General features: G+C 34.8%; 2 protein-coding genes and 1 long non-coding RNA gene across 4 annotated transcripts in view; 2 read left to right on the top strand and 1 right to left on the bottom strand.

Moving 5' to 3' along the window:
- Positions 1 to 20,246, bottom strand: part of LOC6042805 — a 73,381-nt gene that overhangs the window by 4,460 nt on the left and 48,675 nt on the right. Inside the window, exons 3-4 of one of the 2 annotated variants that reach the window (XM_038262767.1) lie at positions 15,052 to 15,364; positions 14,099 to 14,629 (exon numbers count right to left, since the gene is read on the bottom strand). In XM_038262767.1, coding sequence (XP_038118695.1) covers positions 14,099 to 14,629; positions 15,052 to 15,329 — 809 coding nt within the window. In that variant the 5' untranslated portion in view covers positions 15,330 to 15,364. Of the gene's footprint in view, positions 1 to 14,052; positions 14,630 to 15,051; positions 15,365 to 20,246 lie in introns of those variants that run through there. The other variant, XM_001870770.2, reaches the window with a different exon arrangement.
- Positions 1,776 to 8,855, top strand: LOC119769617. The gene is made up of 5 exons (XR_005278451.1): positions 1,776 to 1,936; positions 7,097 to 7,493; positions 7,559 to 7,946; positions 8,230 to 8,508; positions 8,574 to 8,855. It is a non-coding gene; the product is annotated as an uncharacterized LOC119769617 (long non-coding RNA).
- Positions 9,436 to 11,894, top strand: LOC6042807 (mitochondrial intermediate peptidase). The gene is made up of 2 exons (XM_001870771.2): positions 9,436 to 9,679; positions 9,853 to 11,894. Exons 1-2 carry the CDS (start codon positions 9,524 to 9,526, stop codon positions 11,821 to 11,823), a joined length of 2,127 nt encoding a protein of 708 aa, XP_001870806.1. The 5' UTR covers positions 9,436 to 9,523; the 3' UTR covers positions 11,824 to 11,894.

The raw sequence follows: 20,246 nt of genomic DNA, 5'->3' as shown, positions 1-20,246 counted from the left end.
GGTTCCTTGGAGTAGAAAGAGGTTTGGGTGCTCTCCCCATTCAAGCCTTCGGACTCTTAGGTTCAAGCAGAAACTTGCAATAGAGACCACAAAAGACCCGGGGGTCGTTAATGTGGATGGTTTGATTTTTTTTGCCTTGGCTGGGTACCATATATGGACTCAAATATTGGCCTCATATATTGGTGCAAAATCAGAAGTCAGATCAGATCCACAGCTCTTGAAACAATTCGTTGGCGTTGAAATGTCAAAAATTGATTGCGGTAGATCGCGATGGATACTTTTCTGCCACACTTTTTTGTGCGTTCAATGTGGTTTTTTGACAAGAAAAATCTACCACGATCTACCGAAATCGGTTTAACCATTTTAGTTTTGCAGCGTGAAACTTCAAATGTAGGCGGCGCCACTAGTGAGGTTACTTGCCAAAAATCGTATGCCTTTTTGCTGGGTTGATTAACAAAATCGATTTTTTCTAAAATAATGGCCGTCAATTGGGTACTAAAGTCCTATGACATTTTTTTTGTACAACGGTAAAAACATGATTAAAAGCCATTTCTGATCACTTTTTTCATTGAAATGCAAAAAATACTGACAAGACAACATTTATTCGATGGATCAACTATGGTCCCCTTGGAACGAGCTGTCAAATAAGACCTTTTCTGTCAAGAAGGGCCGTGAGGCTAATTTTTAAAAATTTAATAAAAAAAACCATTTTAAATTCTTTACGGTCGTTCAAAGTATAATGACCCTTTGAACGACCGTAAAGAATTTAAAATGGATTTTTTTTATTAAATTTTTAGTTTGAGACTAGGTCAGAGAAATAAGTTGTATCATTTTGAACAATAATATCACAAATTTAGGCTAAATTTTAGGACCCAATTTCGTGTACATAAAAAACATGTTGGAACACTAGAAATTGAGTTTCCCGTGTAAATTAATGAAATAAACCATTTTATCCGAATCGGACATCAATTTTATAAAAATGTTAATTTTGAAGGTAAAAACACATTTTTTCCAAAAAATCATTGGTTTACGCTACTTGTTCGTAAGTGGCGACATGACATTGTGTCGTTTGGCTTTGCTGCAAAATTCTATACGGCTTAGGACCCTTAGGACTCTATAACTGAAGCAACATTTGAAGGGGGCGGTACGACATTGCTCTTACGGCCTTTGATTACACGCGTTTAAATGGGAAGAAAGGCCGTAAGAGCAATGTCGTACCGCCCCCTTCAAATGTTGCTTCAGATATAGAGTCCTACGGGTCCTAAGCCGTATAGAATTTTGCAGCAAAGCTAAACAACACAATAATATCTGGAGTTTTTTTTAAAAGGTCCAATAAACCAAATTTCCAGTTTTTGTTTTTTGGGTGTTTTTGAAACCGCCTTGAGTCAGGGGTATTATAAAACACCTAAAAAGCGAAAACTGAAAATTTGGTTTATTGGACCTTTTCAAAAAAAAACTCCAGATATTTATTAAATATTTATTATGCTCGATTTTACAATTATTATTGAGAAGTCTGCTGCATCTACAATTCCCACACGGCAGAACATCTTGCGTCTGGCGGCGGCGGACGTTTGTCGGGGGTAATTCAAGACACTATTTATTTATGTTGGGTTCGTGTCCTTGGTTGGTTTGGGACCTGGGTGTGTTTTTGCCGTTTTTTGCGGTTTTCTCTTCGGCGAAAATTCGCCTCACACACACTAATGCGTTCTGGCATCTGTCAAAATCGGTCATTGTCAAAATTTTAGCTGCTTGAGAAAAACCGCGTGCACGTCGTGCTCGTTCCGCGTTTTTTTGTGTTGCTTGTTCCGAGTGCCGCTACCGTTGCCGTGTCCGTGTTCCATGTTCGGAGTGTCCGTTTATGTGTTTCTAGTGAAGTGGTGAAGTGTCTAGGAGTGAACTCTCGCGATTATTTTGGTGGTCTCGTGCGGGGAAAAAGGTAAGTTTTTTTTTATTCACTTTAAAAGTTGAAATTCCGCCAAAAGTGGCCACAACCCGGCATGGCCGGTTCCCTTGGGGGTGATCGTTTTGGGGTCCTTTAAAGAATCATACGAACATGGATTGTGATACGAAAAATGTTAATTGGCCGCTCGGGGAAAATGGCCACAACCCGGGATGGCCGGTTCCCTTGGAAGTGATCTTTTGGAGGACATTTTAAGAACCATACGAGCATGAATTGTGATACGGAAAATGCAAATTGGTCGCTTAAGGAAAATGGACACAACCCGGCATGGCCGGTTCCTTTGGGGGACATTTGAAGAACCATACGGGCATGGATTATGATACGGAAAATGCAAATTGGTCGCTCGGCCAATGGCTCGGGAAAATGGCCACAACTCGGGATGGCCGGTTCCTTTGGGGGTGATCGTTTGGGGGACATTTCAACCATACAAGCATGGATTGCAATAAAAAAAAGTCTGAAATTTCAAAGCTTTCGAATTTTTTAAAAATAATTTTAACATTTCATTTTTTTTTTCTAAATTTCCAAAAAATTTAAAAAAAACTTCAGAAAAAATTCAAAACTTTCCAAAACATTCCAAAATTTTCAAAAGCTTAAAAATTTTTTAAAATTATTCAAAGTTTATGTCGCCCACCTCCAATATAGGCTCAAAAATTCTAGGGGCAAAAACAATATTTTTCTAAAATTTCAATAGTTTCTAAAATTCAAAATTGTAAACATTAAAAGAAATAAAAACTTCTGAAAATTTTAAAAATTCAAAAATTTCAAAAATTTTTAAAGTTTTTAAAAATTTCTAAAATTTCAAAAGTCTCAAAAATTTCTAAAATTTCAAACATTTTTAACATTTCCAAAAATTTTAAAAAACTTCAGAAAAATTTCAAAACTTTCCAAAAATTTCAACAATTAAAAAAAAAATCCAAAAATTTTCAAAGTTTATGTCGCCTACCTTCAATATAGGCTCAAAAATTCAAGGGGCAAAATCAATATTTTTCAAAAAACTTCAAAATTTCAATGAATTTACACGTGCAATTAACTGAAAACTATTTACAAAGCATTTCCCTGCGGTAATAAACACATTTCTAGCATTTCTGACATTTCTAAGATTTTTAACATTTCTAAAAATTTTGAAATTTCAATCATTTCTATAATTCAAAAATTATTAAATTTCAAAAATCTCTTAAATTTTAAAAAAATTAAGAATATATATTTTTTTTAAATTTTCAAATTAAAAAATTCAAATTATTTTAAAAAATTCAAATTTTTTTAAAAATTTTAAAATTTCTAACATTTCTCAAATTTTTAAAATTTCTAAAAAAATTTACATTTCTAACATATCAAAAATCTTAAAAATTTTGAAGACTTTATTTTTTTTAAATATTTTTAAGATTAAATATTTAAAAAAAATAAAAAAATTCAAAGTCTATGTCGCCCATTCCCCCACTCTCCATTCAATATTGGCTCAATTTTTGATTTTTTTTAATTTTTTGAAATTTTGGGAATTTTCTAAAAAAAATATGTTTCAAGAGTTTCAATTAATATGCTCAAAGTGATTATTAACGCAGGGAACTACTTTGTAAATAGTTGTCAGTTGATTGCACGTGTAATTTCATTGACATTTTGAAGTTTTTTGAAAAGATATTGTTTCTGCCCCTTGAATTTTTGAGCCAATATTAAAGGGGGAGAGGGGGGATGAGCGACATAAACTTTGAAAAATAATTGTTTAAATTTTTGAAATGTTAGAAATTTTTAATTTTTAAAAATTTAAAAAAAATATTTTTAAAAAAATTGGAAATTTTTGAAAATTTTTAATCTTAAAATATTAATTTTTTTAAAGTCTTTGAAATTTAAAGATTTTTGATATGTTAGAAATTGGTTTGAAATGTAAAATTTTTTATAAATTTTAAAAATTTGAGAAATCTTAGAAATTTGATAAATTTTTGAAATTTTTAAAATTTTTAAGTCTATGATATTTTTCAATTTTATGAAATTTTTGATATTTCGATTTTTTTTTAAATTTTAGACATTTTAAATTTTTTTGATATCTCTAGAAAATTATAAATTATTGAAATTTTAGAAATTATTGAAGTTTTAAATTTTATAAAATTTAAGAAATTTTAAAATTTTAGAAATTTTAAAATTTTAAGAAATTTTAAAATTTTAAGAAATTTTAGGAATGCTAGAAATGTTAGATTTTTGATATGTTAGAAATAAGTTAAAAATTTCAAATTTTTTATAAATTTTAAAAATTTTAGAAATTTTAGAAATTTGATAAATTTTTCAAAATTTCGAAAATCTATGATACTTTTTAATTTTATGAAATTTTTGATACTTTGATTTTTTTTCAAATTTTAGACGTTGTTAATTTTTTTAAAATCTTTGATTTTTTTTAATGTTTGATTTCTGAATTTTAGAAATTGTTGAAATTTTAGAAATTATTAAAGTTTTAAATTCTTAAAAAATTTAAAAAATTTTAGATTTCTAAAAAAAATCTAAATTTTCTAAAATTTCTAAAATTTGAAAATTTCTAAAATTTTTAAGATTTCTAAAATTTCTAAAATTTCTAAAATTTCTAAAATTTCTAAAATTTTTGAAATTTCTAAAATTTCTAAAATTTCTAATATTTCTAAATTTTCTAAAATTTATAAAATTTTATAAATTTTAGAAATTTTATAAAATTTCTAAAATTTATAAAATTTCTAGTATTTTTAAAATTTATACAATTTCTAAAATTTCTAAAGTTTCTTAAATTTTTAAAAAATTTTAAGTCTCTAAAATTTCTAAAATGTCTAAATTTCTAAAATTACAAGAAATTCAAAAAAAATTCTGAATTCAAAAATTTCTAAAATTTGAAAATTTTCAAGATTTGAAAAATTTTAGAAATTGTTAACATTAAAAAAAATATAAATTTCAAAAAATTTAAAAATTTCAAAAAAATTCAAAAACTTTAAAAATTGCTTATATTGCTAAAATTTCTTAATTTAAAAAAATATTATTTTTTTAATTTCTAAAATTTCTGAAATTTCAAAATTTTCTAAAAATTTTAAAATATCTAAAAAATTTTAAAATTTCTTAAATTTATAAAATTTATAAAATTTATAAATTTATAAAAATTTCTTAAATTTATAAAATTTATAAAATTTATAGAATTTATAAAATTTATAAAATTTATAAAATTACAAAATTTATAAAATTTATAGAATTTATAAAATTTATAAAATTTATAAAATTACAAAATTTATAAAATTTATAAAATTTATAAAATTTATAAAATTTATAAAATTTATAAAATTTATAAAATTTATAAAATTTATCAAATTTATAAAATTTATAAAATTTATAAAATTTATAAAATTTATAAAATTTATAAAATTTATAAAATTTATAAAATTTATAAAATTTATAAAATTTATAAAATTTATAAAATTTATAAAATTTATAAAATTTATAAAATTTATAAAATTTATAAAATTTATAATATTTATAAAATTTATAAAATTTATAAGATTTCTAAAATTTCTAAAATTTCTAAAATTTCTAAAATTTCTAAAATTTCTAAAATTTCTAAAATTCCTAAAATTTCTTAAATTGCTAAAATTTCTAAAATTTCTTAAATTGCTAAAATTTCTAAAATTTCTAAAATTTCTAAGATTTCTAAAATTTCTATAATTTCTATAATTTCTAAAATTTCTAAAAAATCTTAAATTTCTAAAATTTCTAAAAATTTTAAAGTTTCTAAAATTTCCAAAATGTTTAAAATTTCTAAAATTACTAGAAATTCTAAAATTTCTAAAAATTCAAAAATTGATAAAATTTCAAAATTTCAAAAATTTCATAAATTGTTAACATTAAAAAATTAATTATTTCAAAAAATTTTAAAATTTCAAAAAATGCTATAATTGCTAAAATTTCTAAAAATTAAAAAAAAATATTTTTTTGAATTTCTAAAATTTCTAAAATTTTCTAAATTTTCTAAAATTTATAAAATTTATAAAATTTCCAAAATTTATAAAATTTATAAAATTTATAAAATTTATGAAATTTATAAAATTTATAAAATTTATAAAATTTATAAAATTTATAAAATTTATAAAATTTATAAAATTTATAAAATTTATAAAATTTATAAAATTTATAAAATTTATGAAATTTATAAAATTTATAAAATTTATAAAATTCATAAAATTTATAAAATTTCTAAAATTTCGGAAATTTCTAAAATTTCGGAAACTTCTAAAATTTCTATAATTTCTAAAATTTCTAAAAAAATTAATTTTCTAAAATTTCTAAAAATTTTAAAATTTCTAAAATTTCATAAATTATTAACATTAAAAAATTAAAAATTTAAAAAAATTTAAAAATTTCAATTTTTTTTTAAATTACAAAAAATGCTAAAATTTCTAAAAATTTCAAACAAAAATATTTTTTTTAATTTCTAAAATTTCAAAATTTTCTAAGATTACTAAAATTCCCAAAATGTTTAAAATTTCTAAAATTTCTCAAGGTGCTCAAATTTCTAAATTTTCTAAAATTTCTATAATTTCCAAAAAATAAAAAATTAAAATTTCTTTAATTGCTAACAATTCAAAAAAATCTGAAAGTTCAAAAATTTCTGAAATTTGAAAATTTCAAAGATTTTAAAAAATTCTAAAATTGTTAACATTAAAAAAACTCAAAATTTCAAAAAAATTAAAAATTTAAAAAAAATCAAAAATTGCTTAATTTTCTAATATCTCATTTTTTTTGAAATTTCAAAAATTTCTATGATTTCCAAAATTATCTAAAATGTCTAAAATTTTTAAAATTTCTAAAATTTTTAAAATTTCTAAAATTTCTAAAATGTCTAAAATTTTTAAAATTTCTAAAATTTTTAAAATTTCTAAAATGTCGAAAATTTTTAAAAATTCAAAAAAAATCGAAATTTCTAAAAATTTTAATTTTTTTTAAATTTCCAAAATTTTAAAAAATTTTAAAATGTCTATAATTTTGGCGACGGACGACCACCTTGGGCTGCTGTTGAACCTGCCGGAAGAAGTGAGGAGGACGACGGTCGACACAGCCGGGACGTTGGACGAGTTCAAGAGCTGCTGGAGAGTCCATCGGAGACGGACGACCACCTCGGGCTGCTGTTGAACCTGCCAGAAGAGGCGAAGAGGAGGACGGTCAACACAGCCGTGACGTTGGACGAGTTCAAGAACAGCTGGAGAGTCCATCGGCGACGGACGACCACCTCGGGCTGCTGTAGAACCTGCCGGAAGAGGTGAGGAGGACGACGGTCCGAACATCCGGGACGTTGGACGAGTTCAAGAACAGCTGGAGAGTCCATCGGAGACGGACGACCACCTCGGGCTGCTGTTGAACCTGCCGGAAGAGGTGAGAAGGACGACAGTCCGAACATCCGGGACGTTGGACGAGTTCAAGAACAGCTGGAGAGTCCATCGGCGACGGACGACCACCTCGGGCTGCTGATGAACCTGCCGGAAGAGGCGAATAGGAGGACGGTCAACACAGCCGGGACCGTGGCCAAGTTCAAGAACCTGTGAGTATGATGCGTAATTTCAAAGTTATTGAGCTAAAAGTTTCCTTTCCGTTCCTTTTTCACAGATTCCAAGAACATCTCCTTGGCCCCCTCGAAAAACTGAACCTGCCGGAAAAGGCGAGGAGGACGGTCCAAACATCCGGGACGTTGGACGAGTTCAAGAACAGCTGGAGTGTCCATCGGCGACGGACGACCACCTCGGGCTGCTGTTGAACCTGCCGGAAGAGGTGGGGAGGACGACGGTCCGAACATCCGGGACGTTGGACGAGTTCAAGAACAGCTGGAGAGTCCATCGGCGACGGACGACCACCTCGGGCTGCTGTTGAACCTGCCGGAAGAGGTGAGGAGGACGACGGTCCGAACATCCGGGACGTTGGACGAGTTCAAGAACAGCTGGAGAGTCCATCGGAGACGGACGACCACATCGAGCTGCTGTTGAACCTGCCGGAAGAGGTGGGGAGGACGGCGGTCCGAACATCCGGGACGTTGGACGAGTTCAAGAACAGCTGGAGAGTCCATCGGCGACGGACGACCACCTCGGGCTGCTGATGAACCTGCCGGAAGAGGCGAGGAGGAGGACGGTCAACACAGCCGGGACCGTGGCCAAGTTCAAGAACCTGTGAGTATGATGCGTAATTTCAAAGTTATTGAGCTAAAAGTTTCCTTTCCGTTCCTTTTTCACAGATTCCAAGAACAACTCCTTGGCCCCCTCGAAAAACTGAACCTGCCGGAAGAGGTGGGGAGGACGGCGGTCCGAACATCCGGGACGTTGGACGAGTTCAAGAACAGCTGGAGAGTCCATCGGAGACGGACGACCACCTCGGGCTGCTGTTGAACCTGCCGGAAGAGGTGGGGAGGACGACGGTCCGAACATCCGGGACGTTGGACGAGTTCAAGAACAGCTGGAGAGTCCATCGGCGAAGGACGACCACCTCGGGCTGCTGATGAACCTGCCGGAAGAGGCGAATAGGAGGACGGTCAACACAGCCGGGACCGTGGCCAAGTTCAAGAACCTGTGAGTATGATGCGTAATTTTAAAGTTATTGAGCTAAAAGTTTCCTTTCCGTTCCTTTTGCACAGATTCTAAATCCGATTCCAAGATTATCTCCTTGGCCCCCTCGAAAAGCTGAACCTGCCGGAAGAGGTGAGGAGGAGGAACATCCAGGACGTTGGACGAGTTCTAGAATAGCTGGAGAGTCCAATGGCGACGGACGACCGCTCGGGCTGCTGCTGAACCTGCCGGAAGGGCGAGAAGGAGGACGGTCCGCACAGCCGGGATTGACATACTTGAGACTTTGCCGGAGACGGTTGACCACTTTCGGTTGTGGTTACTGAATCCGCCGGAAAAAGCAAAGCCAAAGACGGTGCGCTATTTGAAGTCAGCTGCTTATTCATTAACCCTATTTTTACGTGATATTTTTACATTAATAAACTTTAATTGTTACGCTGAGAGTATCTAAATTTATTTCATTTTGTAGAAACTTGTTTATTAAAGAAAACAGCAAGAAAAACAGTATAAAAAGAAGAAAATCAATCCACGAAATACGTCCGATTTTTGCCAGATTTGTGCTGCTCTATTGCCCGCAGTCGTGCGAAAATCTGGCGCAAAATCTGGCGTGTGTCTGGCAAAACCCATCTGTCAAAACGCATAACCGATTAAATCGGTTGAAACGGTTCGTTCGCCTCAATCGTGCACGACCGGTTTGTTGCATATTCGCCAGAATTCTGGCGAAAATCTTGGGCCAGTCGGGGGGAAAATCTGCCAGACGTCTTGCGTAGCGCCCAAGACAAAACGCCCGCCAGGCGCCCCCCGTTTCCGTCTGGGAAGAGAAGTTCTGTACGAACAAAAATCTGGGCATCGACAACTCGGCATCCCTTCCCCCCCAAAAGTGTCTCGGCTAAGAATAAGAACTGTCAAACCGAGCTCCTCTGTTTTGTTTTGGAAATCGATTTGTCTTGAGTAACCGTGTTCTTGTGCTGCTGCAGTAGCTGCTGTTGGTGGTGAAATCTCGTATCGGAAATCTGTGAAAATGTGGTCTCGATTCAACCGAGCGGCACTATTCCGGCGACGGAGCGGTTCTCTGCTGACCGGCATTCAACGGCAGCTGGTCAGCACCTGGTCCCCGCTGACGACAGCCTTCAACTCGAGGCCCGAGAAGCGAATCAATTTCACTAAAAATGAAGTGGTAAGGGATTTGTTTCTGTTCGATTTCTTTTCTTATCGTTTCGGCTGCGTTGGATTACACAAGCGAATGTTGTTCCCCATTCGGGGGCAGTTATATTACTTTTTTTGCGAAATGAGCGTCCTTGATTTCGTTTGGATGCTTTTTATATAATCACAATTCAATTAAAATTCTAGGGTCTCTTCAGCATCCCGGAGCTCACAAGTTTCGAGGGCTTTTACGCGCTGAAGGAGAAGGCCATCTTCAAAACGGAGGACCTCATCCGGGAGGCCACATCGGGGCCGGAGCGGACGCGCAAGATGGTCACCATCTTCGACGAGCTTTCGGACACGCTGTGCAAGGTGGCGGATTTGGCGGAATTCATCCGGTTGGCGCATCCTCAAGCCAATTACAGCCACGCGGCGGAAAATGCGTGCATCACGATCAGTGGAATTGTGGAAAAGTTGAACACGCACAAGCCGCTGTACCGGGCGCTGAAGCAGGTCGTGGACGAGGGGACGGACCTGGTCGAGACGAGTGACGTGGATCGGCATGTGGCGGAACTGTTTCTGTTTGATTTCGAACAGAGTGGGATTCACTTGAAGGAGAAGGATCGGAAGAGGGTGGTATTTTTGAACGATTGTATTTTGCAGCTGGGTCAGCGGTTTATGGCGGGAGCTGTGCACCCGCGGACGATCAAGAAGAGTGTCCTGCCGGAAGCGATAAGGCCGTTTTTCTCGACAGATGGTGATAACGTGCTGGTGTCCGGATTGTACGCAGATTCGGCGAATAATATGGCACGAGAAGCGGCTTACAGGTTGTTCCTGTTTCCGGATCAACAGCAGGAGCAACTGTTGTCGGAGTTGCTACAGGCAAGGCATGAACTTGCCACGACTTGTGGGTTTAAGACGTACGCGCACAGGGCGTTAAAGGCGAGTACGGTGGAAACACCGGAAATGGTCAACGAGTTTCTGGACACGTTGAACGACCAGTTAAGACCTCGGGCAGAAAAGGATTTCGCTCTGATGCAGCGAATGAAAAATCAGGAGAATGGATTTGAAGCTCCGTTGGCCTCGTGGGACACGCCGTACTTCACGTCGAGTCTCAAGAAGCAGTGCCTGCAGGCCTCGGCGTCGGAATTTTCGCCGTATTTTAGCTTGGGAGCGTGCATGGAAGGGCTGAACCATATCATGACCAGTTTGTACGGCATTCAGTTGGAAAACACAGAGATGGAACCAGGCGAGAGTTGGTCCCACGACATCTACAAGCTAGCGGTGACGCACGAGTCTGAGGGACTTCTTGGATACATCTACTGTGACCTGTTTGAACGCTCCGGCAAACCCAACCAGGATTGTCACTTTACCATCCAAGGAGGAAAGGTCATGCCCGATGGAAGCTACCAAAACCCGATCGTAGTCGTCATGCTGAATCTCTCCCAACCTCGCTGGTCAGGACCAACGTTACTAACACCCTCAATGGTTGACAACCTCTTTCACGAAATGGGTCACGCAATGCACTCGATGCTGGCCCGCACCGAATACCAACACGTGACCGGGACGCGCTGCAGCACCGACTTCGCCGAAGTGCCCTCCGTGCTGATGGAATACTTTGCGAGCGACCCGCGTGTCCTGCGCACCTTCGCCAAACACTTCCAAACCCAGGAACCCATGCCGGAAGACATGCTCGAACGTCTCTGCGCCTCGAAACACCTCTTCTCATCCAGCGAAACTCAACTCCAAGTCTTTTATTCCGCCCTGGATCAAGTCTACCACGGAGATCCAACCCATCACCACCAAAAAAACACCACCGAAACCCTACGAACCGTGCAGGAAAAGTTCTACGGCCTCCCGTACGTGGAAAACACCGCCTGGCAGTTGCGCTTCTCGCACCTAGTCGGCTACGGGGCGAAGTATTACTCGTACCTGATTTCACGCGCCGTCGCGTCCTGGATCTGGCAGACGTACTTTGAGCGCGATCCACTGAGCAGGACGCAGGGTGAAAAGTATCGCCGGGGGTGTTTGGCGTACGGCGGCGGAATTCCGAGCCGGCTGCTCGTGTCCAACTTTCTGGGGCGGGAAGTTACGCCCGAGAACCTGACCAAGAGTCTGATCAACGAAATCGACGGCTACAGCGAGCGGTTGCGGGACTTTGAGAAGTACGTGCGATAAGGAGGGAGAGGGTCACTGGAATTGTGATAAAGTGTTTTTTTTAACTAGAAATAGAGAATCATGACCGAAAACTAATGCTGTTTGGTGTAATTTTTGAGAAATCCCCAATGTTGAAAGAAACTTGCTTGTTCACTTTCTATAGAGCTATTTATACCTGATTTCAGTCTAATTTGCTTTTTAAGCTGTAATTGAACGTCAGATTACTGATATGCCAACATTGGGTTCTCGCATGAGCATGAGAGATCACCCATGGTTGCCCCTCCGTTGCTGAACAGAACCGTAATATCCTTTCAGCACTACTGATTATATGCTTCGACGATCTAGTGGTGTTTCCCTTATCAACAGCATGTATGAATGCGCTGAAAAGATAAAACACCATGATTGATAAAGCTAGATCAGTTGCGAATAGGTAACAGTCATTGGCCACCAACGGCGCCCGCCATGTCAGTTTGTAGATCTCGATTTTAAGGGACGGGAATGTTAGTTAGCGCAGGTTGCTACTAGGGCAGCTGATTTACTCTGTGCTTACATGATATGCCAACATAGGGTTCTCGATAGAAATACATGAATGTTTAGAGCATTTTGTTTGTTTGTTTATTATAAAGTTTAATTGTATTCATTTTGTCAATTTTAATTTTTAAGTTTATTTATAATTTTGTATATTTTGTAAATTTTCTAAATTCGGTAGATTTTGTGAATTCGGTAAATTTGGTAAATAATGAGAATTCGGTTAATTTTAAAAATTCGGTAAATTTGGTAAAATTTGTATACAGTAGTTGTTCGGTAACTGTGCGTTGTTTAACTGGGCTGCTTTTTAACTGGACGCTCGATAACTGGGCCGTAGCCCAGTCAAAAAGCAGATAAACGTCAAAAAACCAAAACAAACCAAAATGACCGAGGGGTTAATGGATGCAAAAATCATATTCAATAAATAAAACAAAACTATGTTGAATTTCAAGTTACAGTTAAAGAAATATGAAAATTAAGAATTGTAAATAAATTTGAGTATCTTTTATTTTTATAATTCATCTGGAAAATATTATTCATCGGTGGTCCCCTCGTTATTTTTTTTCAGCCCAGTTAACGAGCAACATTCGGTGACTGGGCTACGTTCTCAGCCCAGTTACCGAACAACTACTGTATTGTAAATTTTGTAAATTCGGTATTTTTTTAAATTTTTTTGTATTTTTTTAAATTTAGCAATTTTTTTTTGTTTTGTAAATTCAGCTCATTGTGCAAATTTTGATATTTTTTTAATTTGTCATTTTTATTTAATTCTGTAAAATTTGCAATAATTTGTTGAAATTTTATATTTTTTGTAAATTTACTATTTTTTTTAGTTTTGTAAATTGAGTTTATAATGCAAATTTAGTTATTTTTTGTATTTTTTTTATCTTGTATATTTTGTAAATTGTTCAAACTTCGTAATTTTTTGAAGTTTTGTAAATTTAGCTCAGTTAGCAATTTTTGATAATTTATTTTTTAATTTGTCAATTTTATAAATTTTGCCAATTTCGTAGTTTTAGTGATTCTTTATTCAAATTTGTCAATTACAGTCCAGATTCGATTATCCGAAGGCCTTGGTAAAATTTCACTTTAAATAATCGGAAAGTTCGGATAATCGAATCACAAAAAAATTGTTGTCTTATTTTTTATTGTTTAGCCTTTGTATGACTCCTTAACTACTCTAAAGTGGTTTAAAATTTTAAAATCCAAGATTACGACCAAAATGATCATTTATTGAAAAAAAATATGCATTTTTCAATTTAATACGCATCCAACCAAAACTCGAACTCTGGAGATTTTTTTTAAAGGTTCAATAAACCAAATTTTCAGTGTTTGCTTATTGGATGTTTTTTAATACCCCTGACTTAAGGCGGTTTCAAAAACACCCAAAAAGCAAAAACTGGAAATTTAGTTTATTGGACCTTTTCAAAAAAAAAAAAACTCTAAAATTTGATGTTAAAAGTAAGAAAATAAAAAAAATACGATTTTTTTTTTTATTCGATTATTCGAAATCCCATACAAATCTTCGGATAATCGAGACTTCGGATAATCGAGTCTGGACTGTATGTTTAAACTGCGCTCGTTTTGTTAATTTTGTAATTTCTTTTAGTTTGGTTGATTTGCTTTTTTTTTAATTTGTACTGTTATGGAATTTTAGTCTTGTGACTTTTTTAAAACAGTTTGATCGATGGAAATTTCACATGGAAAATCAATAAAGAAAAGTTATTTTAAACATTCACTTTAATTCAGCTTAACAGAATTTACTCACGATTCCGAAGACGTTCCCGGTGCCGGTTCCTTCCCAACCGGTGCCGCATCACCAGAACCGGAACTTTGTGCCTTTTGCTTATTTTCGTTATTCTTAGCTTTCTTCGCCTTGTTCTCTGCCTTCCCTCCGGAATCCTTCTTCTCCTTCACTTCCGTTTGTCCACCTTCGGTCGGTTTCCCACCCTTTCCCTTGTTCTTCTTTTTATTCTTGTTCCCACCACCATTTCCACCAGCACCACCTTCCGGACCACCTCCGTTAGCACCAGTTCCCCCGCCATCTTTTCCACCGTTTTCATAGTGTCGATTTGGCTTCTTCTTGAGCTGGGGCCCGGTGAAGTAGTTCTTCCGGCCACTTTTGCCCTCCGTCTGGTCTCCTTCACTCCAGAACGTGGTCCGCGTCCGAGAGTGCTGATAACCGGCCGTCTTTGGGTCGATTTCTTCCAGCGACAGCAGAATGTGGATGCTGGGGATGTTCCGGGTGGCCACGATCGGCTCCAGGCCCTCCTGCTGGGGGTCCCAGAACTCTTCGACTCTGTGGAATTGAGGGCCATTCTTAGAATCATATGTTTTGAACTGAGACTTTTTAAATAAAATCGTCGTTGTTAAATTTTCTACGATCATTTGAAAAAGATTCAGTAATATACTTTTGAGACAAGTTTTGAGAAAGAATGGACATTTGGAACCATAGACAAACAGACGTAAATCATTTAACATTTTAATCAAAATTCATCATTAGCGCCATCTAGTTCTGAACGTGCGTAATACACGAAATAGCACGAAATGTATGAAAGTGTGCGTGCATACAGTTTCAGGCAGCTGTCAAACTCATGTAAATGAGCTGTGGTGAATTCAAACCGGACGTGGTGAGTCTCTGACCGTTCAAATTGACCGTTGAATTCGTGATTGATGAATTTTAAAATTACTTCCAAAGAGAGAAATTAAGAATAAACCTACTTCCGGTAGCAAATCCGTGTGACCTGGTGCAGCTCGTAGTCCTTCTTCATGATTTCCGCACAGCTGATGGTCTTCCCGACTCCGCCGCCCGTCCCGCTCCACACCATCGCCCGGTACTGGCCCAACTCGAGCTCCTTTTTCGCATAGTCGATCAGCCCGAAAATACGCGACCCGCCCTTCACGTGCATCCACAGGAACGACTGGGGCAGATTCTCGAGCGGAATTTGCTCCCGCGTCAGCTCCTCCTCGACGTTTTTGCCCTTCTTGTAGTGCATCATCCTGTGGCCATCAAGTGACTACTGGAGAAGTTTAACTGAAATTAGAGATATAGAGAAAACCACGTGGTGAATCGATACTTGAGGATTTCTTCAGAGGAGGAGAGGGGGACTCAAGGGAAAGATGGAATTTTCAATGGAATGTGAACTATCCAGTATTGTCGTCTGGTTTATGCGCTGTGTAGTCCTCGAAGATGACGATGACTACATTACCCTCTACTGCTGGATTCTAGCTTTATCTCGTTTGAAGTCGTGGCGACACAAAGAATTCCTTTTTTCTCGAGATAAGGACAACCGCAGGGCGTATTAATCAATATTTGTGTAAAAAGAAGTTTGTGAATAAGTTGAAAAAAGGGTTGAAAAGATGTATTACCCTGAGTGCTGAATAGTGGTTCGCAAAACGGCCTCAATTTTGAACTGTCAAAGTGGGACTAATTTACTGTTCGCCAAAAGTATTGTTATCGATCATTAAAAAAAGTTTTTTGGAATAAAAAATTTGTGGCTTATTAGGACCTGGACTTGAAGTCAAGAATATTGAGAAAGTTGAAGGCGAGATCGTTATTTTTATAATTATGAATTGAAATTGTTTATGGAGCCGATGCGTTCCATCCAGAAGCTGTCTTAATTGTTTGATTCCGTTTGAAATTCTACTGGTTTAGTGAAAATCTTCTCTGTTTGTTGGATCAGCTTCGCTAGAAATAGCGATGTTTTTTTCGCTGGACCAGGAAAAGCTGCAGGATTCCAAAATCAGCCAGGAAATTAATCTGCGACATCGCAGAATGACACTCTCGCCGCAGTTCTTCGTCACCCGTAAAAAATAGAAAAACCTCTCCTAACCGATCGAAACTTGAAAACATACACAATTTTCCACCAAAAAAGTCAAAACAAGATAAAATAAAGCCACTGACACTGATTATAAAACAGCACATTTACCTGTAAGAAAAAAGTCATGCTTGAGCTTGAACAGCCTCCTACTTTGAAGATGTAAACAAAGTGGGATCATTCGAAAATCACGTAACGCATTCTCTCTATCCCCATCACCCAGATTCGAATCATAAACAAAAAAAAAATGTTTTCGTTTTTTTCCAGACCGTTGCAAATATTTTTGAAGTTTATGTCCTTTGATTCTGAGCAAAGTTGCGGGGCAAAAGAAATAACACTTTAAAAATTCAAATTACGAGCCCTGGTTTCAACATTTGAGTTAAAAATGTGTTTTAAAATGCTTTATACACCAGTCCAGTTGTTTTGCAATGATTAGTTTCTAAAATATCTCAATATTCACGAAAGTTTTTTTTTTTTGCAAAAAAGGTTTTGTGGTGCTCTAAATTGGAATTAAAAAAAATAATTCAGCTAAAAAAAGTTAAATATAATTATCATGCAGAAAAGTGCATTTCAGATTGTTTTCATTTGATTAGACTTCTATTTTCATTTAAATGTCGAAGCTTTTTGAAGAAAAACTAGGTTTTGCCCCCCTTATATTTCGGATAATATTGATTGAATTTTTCATAAAGGGAGTTTTACAAATATACAAAAAAAAAATTTGAAAATCCACAAAGAAAAAAAAAAAGAAAAAAAAGTTATAACAGTGGGATTCTATAAATATGTAAATAATCCTGGGATCAAATTATTTTTCCGTTCCTTGGAAATATCTTAACCTTAAAAATTGGTGGATATTTGCAAAAATATACTTTTGAATTTTTTGTTGAAAGAGAAATCCCAAATTGTAAAACAAAAGAATTCGATTTTGTCAAATTTAGAAATTAAAACAAGTGTTTGACAAACACCACACTTTCTAGCATCATAAACCTAGTAATTTCTTTCCAACACATTCTTTTTGCTCCTCTAATGACCCTTGACTGCAAACTTTATCGCCCGGTAAGGGTGGTGCGTTTCCGTGACGGTGCGAATGATATTTCAATAAACTCAATTAACTTCCCATCATCAGCCAACGCAGTCGATTTCGTTTTCCTTTTTTTTTTGCTTTTGCATTTACTCTCTCAATGTCCTTTTGCTTTTGCACTCTGTTAGCAGCAATCAACAGATTGTTGGGATCCACCGACGCGTCAGTTCCCAATGAATGGCGTTAAGTGATTGTTCAACATAATTGGCTAAAGTTGGGGATTCTGGAGCGAGTGAAAAAAAAAACTTGGATGGTGGGAATGTTTGATAATATTTTTTTTTCTTTTAACTAAAGAATCATGTGAATTGAAATTCTATTTGAAATTCATTCTTATTCAGTTGAGGCTTCGCAAATGTGACAGATCACGTTCAAATTATGTTTTCTTTAATGTGCACCACTAACTGAATTTGTTGCTGTTGACGTCTTTTCGTAGCACGTTTGTGGAATATAAATCATTCAGTTAATTGGCTTCTTGATGTGATGAATAAGAGCAAAATCTTGCGTAAGATGATATTCAACAGAATCGATTACAATTATTTTATTAGATATTTTTACACCTTTAGGTTTGAAATAATATTTAAATTTCGTCAAATTTACTTGGTGATTTCTTACCTTAATTTTTTTTAATGAACATGAATTTCATCACATCAGCTTTCTTAGCATCGTCCCCTCGAACTCGCCTGTTGCTGACGCATTTTACTCGCGATTCAATTTCGGAGAGAGGGGCTTCATCGAAAGTCGTATCTTGTTCGATTCCATTCATGGGGTTTTGTGCAAATCGATCAGAAATTCCGTCCCCGTGGCAAGGAAAGTCCCAGAGTATAATTCACACGGCAAAACCATCCTCCTTCTTTCTTCCATTGTCATTGAAATCATCACTCAGTTATTTAATTTACCACCATCCACCCACGCGGCAGCTATAGGTTCATGTATGATACTGGCTCGAGCACTGAGAGAAAAAAAAAGAAGGAACAAATGGCACTAGTAAAAGAGTCCCCTCCTCCTTCTTTGGATTGACGAGGATGCGAAAAGAAGGTGCCATAGTTATGCGAAAGACGCACAAGAATTTCATTCAAGAATATTTCCCAACACCAAATAGTTTTGCGTGGGAGTTGGCTGCGATGGCCAACAAACTGCTCAAGTTGTGCTGGCCGCTGCAAAATTCATCGATAAAAGATTAAGTTGTTGGCACTTTTGAGTGTTGAGAAAAGTTCTATGGGGAAACTGGGTTGACATCACTTTGAAAACTTACATTGTAATGAATTCAACTTTGTTTTTTTTTCTATACTTGAAAAGGCAGTCAAAACAGTAAACCAATAATTTTGAATTTATATAAAGGGTAGTTTGTAATTTTGTTGCTTTATCACTTAGGCTACGCTAACGAAAATGTTAAAAATGATACGTAAATAACTTTGGAAGGAATCCAAAGCAAAGTTGTAGGTATAGATGCAAACAATTCAGAAAAAATAGATTCAAAACAGAACCCGTTTTTTTTTAAATTTATTTTTTCAAGGCTTCTGTATGCCTGCAAAGTTGCGGGTTTTGTACCTTAATCATATCAAAAAATGAAAAACAAAAAAAATACAAAAAAAAACTGATTTTTGTAAATTGATTTTTCACGAAAATCGAAATTGAAACAGGAAAATTGATGTTTTCTAAGTTTCACCCAAACAACCCATCAATTTCTAATGTCGATATCTCAGCAACTAATGGTCCGATTAACAATCGAAAATATGAAACATTTGTGAAATTTTCCTATCTTTTCGAAAACAATATTTTATTTTTTTTAAATCTATACTAACATTTCAAAAGGGCCAAACAATCAACAATACGCCCTTTTGAAATGTTAGTATTGATTAAAAAAAATGAAAATATTGGTGAGACTTAGGAAACATCAATTTGCCTGTTTATAAATCATTGCATATCAAAATACCGTAAACCGGGGTGACTTTGATAGGATTTCAATTTGTTTTTAGAATATTTTCCAACAGGAAAGGTTTTTCTCAAGATTATTATTTTTAAAACATGTACTGGGGTAGGCCACACAAAGTCCATGCACTATTTTGAAAAAAAAAAAAAATTTCAATAGTGTTTAGAAAAATAGTTACGTTAAAAATTCTCGGTTTTAATTCCGGGGTGACTTTGATAGTCATAGTTTTTCTTGTTAAAATCATATTTAAGATGTTCAAACTTTATTTGTACGTTAAATGTACCATCACTAAAGTAGCTGATATAGTTTGTAAGAAAAAAATCAATGTTTATATAAAGTTAACTAAGTTTATAAGCTTTTTAACAAAATACATATAAATTTTAGGTAAAATTGTTAAAAAGTCGGAATTTTGCCTGAAATTTGTTAAAAATAGTTTTGTTTATAAAATTATCGATTTATATTGCATTTTATACTGAATTCGAAGCACGAATCACAAGTTTTCACATTTTACATGAAATTTGTTCAACTGAATTTGCCTATAAATTTGGAGATTTTTTTTAATTGTGTTTCAAAAACACATATTATTTATTATTAACAAACTTATTTAACCTTCTCCTAGTGGAAAATTGTCCAAAGAATCCGAAAATGCATTCCGTTTTCCGATTAAAAATCATGTTCATTGAGAAAATCATGACACTTTGAGAAGTTTAAAATAATGACTTTCATCCACATTTTCTTAACTATAGTTAACTAACTTTATAAACTTTTCAAAAATTTATGAAAAGTTTTTCATGAGGTACTTTGAACACTTCTTTACCACGGTCAGTATGTTTCTGAACCATTCCTTACGAATTTTAATTGTACTCTTCATTTTGCGGAAAAATCGCAAACCTATCAAAGTCACCCCGGCTATCAAAGTCACCCCGTTTTACGGTACTTTTTGATTGCAAATTCGATTTTACATTTAAAAAATAAATTTGAAAATGTTTTTTGCGATCAATACTTAATTTTTTTAATTTTTTGTCCGTTTTGGAAATTTCTGAAAAGTCGATATGATGTTCCCTAAAACATACCAGAAAATAAAAAAATA

This window comes from Culex quinquefasciatus, chromosome 3 (genome assembly GCF_015732765.1).
Source record: "Culex quinquefasciatus strain JHB chromosome 3, VPISU_Cqui_1.0_pri_paternal, whole genome shotgun sequence".
NCBI lineage: Eukaryota > Metazoa > Arthropoda > Insecta > Diptera > Culicidae > Culex > Culex quinquefasciatus.
This window is presented reverse-complemented; position numbering and strand designations above follow the sequence as displayed.

Coding starts and splice junctions, on each gene's coding strand:
- LOC6042807 (XM_001870771.2), top strand. CDS start 9,524: ATGTGGTCTCGATTCAACCGAGCGGCACTATTCCGGCGACGGAGCGGT. Junction 9,680..9,852: donor ATTTCACTAAAAATGAAGTG/GTAAGGGATTTG, acceptor TTAAAATTCTAG/GGTCTCTTCAGCATCCCGGA.